The sequence below is a fragment of the Pogoniulus pusillus genome, chromosome Z, assembly GCF_015220805.1.
Source record: "Pogoniulus pusillus isolate bPogPus1 chromosome Z, bPogPus1.pri, whole genome shotgun sequence".
NCBI classification, from domain to species: domain Eukaryota; kingdom Metazoa; phylum Chordata; class Aves; order Piciformes; family Lybiidae; genus Pogoniulus; species Pogoniulus pusillus.
Window position 1 is genome coordinate 49,472,812 of NC_087309.1, and position 7,602 is coordinate 49,480,413.

Here is a 7,602-nt window from a genome sequence, read left to right on the forward strand (position 1 = left end):
CCTTGACCACCTGGACAGATGGGCAGAGTCCAATGGGATGGGGTTCAATAGCTCCAAGTGCAGGGTGCTGCACTTTGGCCACAACAACCCCATGCAGAGATACAGGCTGGTGTCGGAGTGGCTGGAGAGCAGCCAGACAGAGAGGGATCTGGGGGTGCTGATTGATACCTGCCTGAACATGAGCCAACAGTGTGCCCAGGTGGCCAAGAGAGCCAGTGGCATCCTGGCCTGCATCAGGAATGGTGTGGTCAGCAGGAGCAGGGAGGTCATTCTGCCCCTGTACTCTGCACTGGTTAGACCTCACCTTGAGTACTGTGTCCAGTTCTGGGGCCCCCAGTTTAGGAGGGACATTGAGATGCTTGAGCATGTCCAGAGAAGGGCAACGAGGCTGGTGAGAGGCCTTGAGCACAGCCCTACGAGGAGAGGCTGAGGGAGCTGGGATTGTTTAGTCTGGAGAAGAGGAGGCTCAGGGGTGACCTTATTGCTGTCTACAACTACCTGAAGGGTGGTTGTGGCCAGGGGGAGGTTGCTCTCTTCTCTCAGGTGGCCAGCACCAGAACGAGAGGACACAGCCTCAGGCTGCGCCAGGGGAGATTTAGGCTGGAGGTGAGGAGAAAGTTCTTCACTGAGAGAGTCATTGGACACTGGAATGGGCTGCCCGGGGAGGTGGTGGAGTCGCCGTCCCTGGGGCAGTTCAAGGCAAGATTGGACGTGGCACTTGGTGCCATGGTCTAGCCTTGAGCTCTGTGGTAAAGGGTTGGACTTGATGATCTGTGAGGTCTCTTCCAACCTTGGTGATACTGTGATACTGTGAAATAAGTTTCACAGTACTGAAAAAAAAAAAAACATAGTGTCACAGAGTATCTCAAGTTGGAAGGGACCCATCAGAATCATTGAAACCAAGAAGAAAGTCTGTGAAATTAATTTATATTAAATTACATTACATGAAAGTATAAATCCCTGTGGTGCAGCTTTTTTAATATAAATAGTATTCCTCTATAGGTAGCCCTGCATTAGAGAGACTCTCTTGCTGGAGTACAGCAACCATCACTGGCTTGTCAATGGACCTATTGAATTCTTCAGTAGCAATATAACTCTATGTCTCCACACTGCTGATCTCTATCTGAGAATTAACCCTTGGCCTGTTCCTGTTTCTGCAGGCTGCAGTCATTGGTTCCCTCCACCATCTTTGTTCAATGAGTCAAAGATTCAGTCATCTGATCCACCAACAAAGAGACTTTGGCTATTTGATATTGTTCATGATCCTGAAGAGAAAAATGATTTGTCTGAAAAATACCCTCATGTGGTGGAAAAACTGCTTTCACGGCTTCAGTATTATTATAAACGTTCAGTGCCTGTGTTCTACCCTGATGAGGATCCCCACTGTGATCCAGCAGCAACTGGGGCTTGGGGTCCTTGGGCATAGTGCACAGTACTGCATCCTGCAAAACAGTCCTGCAGCAGAGCCTGGTTTATGAACTCAAGGTCCTAGCACATATGTCTTATCTTGTTGTGATGATTTGGAAGTTACCCACCCCCGCACACAATAAAATCACCCAGACTAGACTCAGACGGCTGGAAGTTAAGGAATGAAGCTATTAATACAGCTTAGCACAATTTACAAGAATATATATAGACAAATATTTACAGTTGTATACAAGTTAAAAGTAATACAGAAATGCAATACCCCTCCCAGAAATCCAAGTCTCCAAGAGGCTTCCGACCCGAATCTTCTCCCCTGCCTTTCCCTCCCTACAGAAATACCAGATCAATTCCCATGTATGTCATGCGATAAATCTGGAGAGATCTGAGGTGAAATGTCAAAAAAAGACAACAAGAAGGTTAGAAGAAATAAAGGGTTAGGTCAGATTAGAGTTAAGGCAGAGGCAACCACAAAGACTGCCAGAGAGAGAAGGAGAGCAGAACAGAGAGCTGAGAAGTGTGTGAGAAGTGAGTGTCTTATCTATGTTTTGACTAGTTGCATTTCTCAGCAGAAGAATGAGTTATATAGGGTACTATTGTTTTTTTTTCTTTCATCTAACAACTAAAGATTTAATTTTTCTCAGTAAAATATTCCAAGTAGCCTCCAACCATCACACTTGTTTATTAAACTGTTGTTGACTGTGAGCTCATTCCTTTAGTAATGCAGTATTTCTTCTCTTAAAATTTGTTGGGGATCTTATTTCAGTCTTTTCCTACCCTCTCATTTACAGTAATTGTACATGAAATGTTGACAAAATTATAAATCATTTGTTCAAATACTCTTTGTCCGGAATGTACTTTTAAAGTAAAACATTGCTTTTCTCCTTGAAGGAGATTTACTTTTCTTAAAGAGCTGAAATGAATCATAGCAGCAGGAACATCCCAAATGCATTGATCTTGTGGGACATGGTTGTTTTGGGTTTTTTTTTGTTTCCTCCTTGCCCAGAAGACAAATTCTATTGGAAGCTGCTACATAACTGTATAGAACAGGGGGAAAAACCCAAACCAAACCAAACCAAACCAACCAAAAAAAACCAACCCAGTAATTGATGTAATAATTTTTGCCTCTAATATGCACCTCTATTCAGAAAGGGGGTCAGAATTCTGCCACATTAAAGAAACCAAACCCTCACAGAGTAGATAAAGTCCCTATTCCTTGTTTACTGTTAGTATATCAAGCCAGAGTCAGTAGTGGTGTTCACCTGGAGTGTGGGGCTGTCAGATATGGAGATCTTGACAGGCTGAAGAAATGCCAGGTGGGGGTTGGTCCCTTCTCCCAGGCAACCAGCAACAGAACAAGGGGACACAGTCTCAAGTTGTGTCGGGGGAGATCTAGGCTGGATGTTAGGAGGAAGTTGTTGACAGAGAGAGTGATTGGCATTGGAATGGGCTGCCCAGGGAGGTGGTGGAGTTGCTGTCCTTGGAGGTGTTAAGGAAAAGCCTGGATGGGCTGGTTGATTGGACAGGGCTGGGGGATAGGTTGGACTGGATGATCTTGGAGGTTTTTTCCAACCTGGTTGATTCTATGTGATATGATTCTATGAGTGATTAAAGCTTCCATGAAGTTCAGTAAAGGTAGAGTGTTACACTTACTCCATGCAGGAGTACATGCTGTGCAATGAACAGATAGCACTCTTTTGGGAAAAAAAAAAAATCTAGGTGTCCTGCTGAATGATAAATAGAACAAGAGTTGCCATGTCCTCACTTGGTGAAGAAGACCACTCATATGTTGGGTAGTCCATGCCTGTATGCAAGAATGTAGCCAGCACACTATGGGAAGTATTTATTCCCCTCTATTGAACACTGGAGCACAGCATCACATCTTGGGTTTCCTTGTAGAAGAGAAGCACTGACAAATTGGAGTGAGTCCAGTGGAGCACCATAAAGATGATCACAGGAAGGAGGGCAAATGAGGCTAGGCTGAAGAAGTAGGTTAGTTTATGCTGGAGAAGAAAGATAAAGGAGAAAATGTTGTCTTCAGATACCTAAAGTGAGAGCATATAAAAGAGGAAGCTAGACTCTTCTGGGAAGTGCATAAAGATGGGAAACATGTAAGGAACATATGGACTTCCAATTCAATGTAAGAAAAGATCACACCACAAGGTCAGACAAATACAGGAATGTTGAGGCTACATCGTTCTTATCTTTGGAGATATTCAGTCCTTGATCAAAGAAGACATCAAGCAATGTGATCTATCCCTGAAACTGGATGGAATTTTAAGTTGACCTTGTTTTGGTGGCAGTAATGAGCAACAACCAGATGACCTCCACAGGGCTCTTTCTGCATGAATTATTTACTGATTCTGTGATGAACAAAAGCTTCATTTTATTGCCTGCCTGGTGAGTACCCTTTCTTCTCAGTTTTTCTTTATTACCATAGTAGAGACTTTTCATTCTGAACTGGGCCCTGAGCCATGCAGAAACAAGACCAAGCAACATTCTTTTATTACTCATCAAACTGATTCAAGATTGACACACTGGCCTCTAGTATCTCACACTTCTGTTGCCTGGCCAGAGTTCCAGTGCTGCTGTAGGGATCTAACTGGTTATTATCTGGATCCAGGATCAACTCCTATAAATTCTAAAATTTTGCACATCTTTTCTTGTTTTTCCCTTAGCAGATTTGCGCTAACTGTTAGCAAACAGAATCATCAAGAGACACTGTGCATGTTTAATAAATCTTGAAACAGAAAAAAAATGAGGAAAAATGAAAATGCATAGAAAAAATATGAGAAATCCCTGATTTATGATACAGCTGATTCTTTGTTATACTCTTAAATATAGCTTGCCTTTTCCACCTTTGATGTTTCCCTACAAGTAGAAATGAAGCCAAAGCTCTCTAGAAGCCTGTTGTTTGTCTTTTCCCCTGACAGCTTCACATTTCTCTCTCCTTTGTCACTTCAATTCCTTTATTTCAATATTTTTTTTCTGTTCTGTTTCATTCACTCTCTTCAGTCTTGAAGAAAGAAAAAAGAAGACACATTGTTTGAGAGGAAGTAATTCTTGTGCGGTGCAAATGTATATTCTCTAAGGTTTGGTTGGATATGCTTTGAAACCCTGTTTCAGAGCAAGCTTCAGTATCTTCCATTCATCTATCTGTGGCTGAAAGCAGGTGGTTATAGCAGGATATAAGCAGGGTAAGTGTAATGGTTTGGCTGTTACCTGCCCCCCCTCTACTCTAATGCAACCACCCAGACTAGATTCAGCCCAGCTGGAAGTTAAGGAATGAAACTTTATATTTACAGCTTAGCACAATATACAAGCAGATATTTACAATATATACAGCTGTATACAGAAATATACAAGTTAAAAGTAACACAGAAACACAGCAACCCTTCCCAGAAATCAGAGTCCCCAGGAGGGGCTCCCAACCACCCTTTCACCTTCTTCCAATCCCGCTACCTTATCTCAGAGTTTGCCTTATGTGCAAGATGAGCTTGGAGGGTCAGCAAGGGGTGGGGGTGGGTAGCAAGCAGAAGGATTACACAGAAAGCAGACCAGGGAGAAAGTACAGGCTCCCAGTGACACACACCAACTGTCTTATCTATGTTTTGTGTTCTTGTTTTTGTACATCTCAGCAAGCCTATGAGTGAAGCAGACATCACCTCTGTTTCCTTTTCACAGCCTATAATCTAATTTCTCTCACTAAAATACTTCAGTTAGCCTCAAACTAGCACAGTAAGCATACATGATAAGCTCTTCAGATTGTCCCTCTCTTCAGATTGTCCCTCATCTTCTAACCAACCACTAAGAGCCTCGGAGGTTTTAACTTCTCTGTATTTAGTTGCCTTCAGTGATTTTTTTTTTTTTCTGCTCCAAGAGGCTGTACAACTTTCAATTGGTTTTTTGGTGTGTGTGACCTGCTTCCATTTAATTTTTTATTTTCACTGGTAAAATACACATGATATGACAGAAGTTACTAAACTACATTGGCCACCTCTCGTGCTAACCAATATCTTTAAAATATCGACAAGAATTTATATTTTCCAGAAAGGTAGTCTGCAAGCTGATACCTGATCATACCTCCTTCCATTTCATGAAACACATTTAAGCCTTTATTTCTATGATGTGTGGCTATCCACACAACTATTGCTCAGATTTTGACTAACACACAACTTGTGCAAAAACCTGGTACGTGTTGGTAGCAATTCCATTAAGTCATGGTGAGACTGACACAGCCCACAGGAAAGGTTAAGGGTCATTACACAGCAATTATCACCTACATCTTGGCTATGGCTATCTCCTGCAGCCATAATCCTTGCTATTGGTTGTCTGTCAGTTCTTTCAGATTCCACTGATTTATGGAGATAACATAGACTGAATTTCTAAGATGGAAGGAGTAAATACACCAGTCTACTCAAAAGCCTTTGGGAGCATATCCAACAGCCAGATTGCTGAGGCTTTTGTGCTTCCCAGTGAGATACTGTGAGGTTTGCAATTTGAAACAGAAGGAAGGATTAACAGTCATCATCAGATAGGTAGGTGTTTTGCTTACAAGTTAGCAAATTACTGTGAATTGGAGAAATTGTGAGTTAGAAACCTCACAGATTAAGGATTGAATTAGTGAATTCACATGTCAGAGTAGTCTATGTGAAGGGAGTTGAGCCCTTGTTTCATGTTTGTGTTTGTTTTCTTTCCTTATGAACTCGTAAAATAACTTTCAGAGTATGTTGTCCTGTAAATCTGAGACATCAAAACGGACTGTAGCAATCTTGACTTCAAAGGATAGCAGTGTTTTGGTTTTGAAGATTCTTTGTGATAATTGAAACTCAGGCATAGTTATTTGCTGACTACAGCAAAGGGTGGAAAATATAAGCAGCAAAACTAAGTTATGGCATCACCTTGGTAAAAGTCACAACTTCCTTCAATAGCTCTAGAAAACCTTTTATAGCTGTACTCTTTCCTAAGTCTCACAGTTTCTTCATTTATAGATTTAACTTACCTGTTTAGTACAACTTTCTATTTTGTATCCTGATTTTCCGTAGGACATATTTAGTAATGGTTTAGAATATGATGCTCTTAAAGAATAGGATGTCAAATGGCTTTGTGCACTTTTCAGAGTTACTCTTTCTGTATGTAATGCTTTAATAATGCAGCCTATCCTTTAAATGCCTTTTAAAGTAAATCATCCAAATATCAAGGATTCCATCTGTTTAGTATTCTGTTCCTCATTAATTCAGAATGTGTTGATTAATTTATTCTTGCAATCAAAATGCAGATGGAGAAGTTGACAGGGATTCCCCACTACATAAGGCACACAGAACGAATTTACATCATTCTCACTCTTGAAAGAGATGGGTGATTTTTTTTCAGAGAGCATATTTATCTAGCACACAAGCAGACATGTGAGACTAGAAAGCTAACTGTTCCCAATCAATACCCACACAAAACACTTCAGTTTATAGTAGCAATTAAAGGATGTGGTTGCCACAATAAAAAGGGACTGGTCTTGGGGGCAGGAGAATTTCTGTCCTACATTCCTGAGTGTCATTCAGCACTTATAATACATGAAAAAAAGGTGTTGGCCTACTCATAAAACTGGGAACTTTTGTTAATGATATTTTAAACACAAGTATTGTTCTTTTTATGCTGACATCCAGTTTCATGGAAAAGAAAGAAACATCAGATAACTGGCAAAATCTCAAGTAATTAGTGTGTTTGAGTCTCCCATCCATGTCAGCTTCTTGGCTAAAACTAGAAAATATTAAAGAACCTGCAATTCAGGCATAAGCAGAACTTTTATGTGTTCTCTTTTCTCTGTGTTCTGTAATCTGAATCTTAACATGATGCTGATACACTAGTTCATGTAATTAATCTTCTAGGAAGATACTGTCTCTTGTCACTGTCTTTGGTACATATCAAATTCACTCTCTTTTTCCTCCTGTTGTATTTTAGAATTCAAATATACACTGTTTGCTCAGCAACAATACACATATATAATTTTTTTAAATTTCCTAATTATTTTCCATTGGTGGTCCTTCATAAAATATTTTAATTGAACTGGTTTAGGGAACAAAAAAAAAAACATCTGGCTGACACATTTAGATTGGCATCTGTAAGGATTTGTATTCTGCTCAGTTGTTTCAAATTAGGAAATAAAGAATTCTTTATATGTTTTGT

The 7,602-nt window shown here is 40.5% G+C and overlaps 1 protein-coding gene across 2 annotated transcripts in view; it reads left to right on the forward strand.

The window, feature by feature from the left end:
• ARSB (arylsulfatase B) overlaps positions 1–2,261 on the forward strand; it is a 77,731-nt gene extending 75,470 nt beyond the window's left edge. For both annotated transcript variants that reach the window (XM_064140356.1, XM_064140355.1), the window contains exon 8: positions 1,161–2,261. In XM_064140356.1, the coding sequence (XP_063996426.1) occupies positions 1,161–1,426 (266 nt within the window). In that variant the 3' untranslated portion in view covers positions 1,427–2,261. The remainder of the gene's footprint in view (positions 1–1,160) is intronic.
• Positions 2,262–7,602: the final 5,341 nt, after the last annotated feature.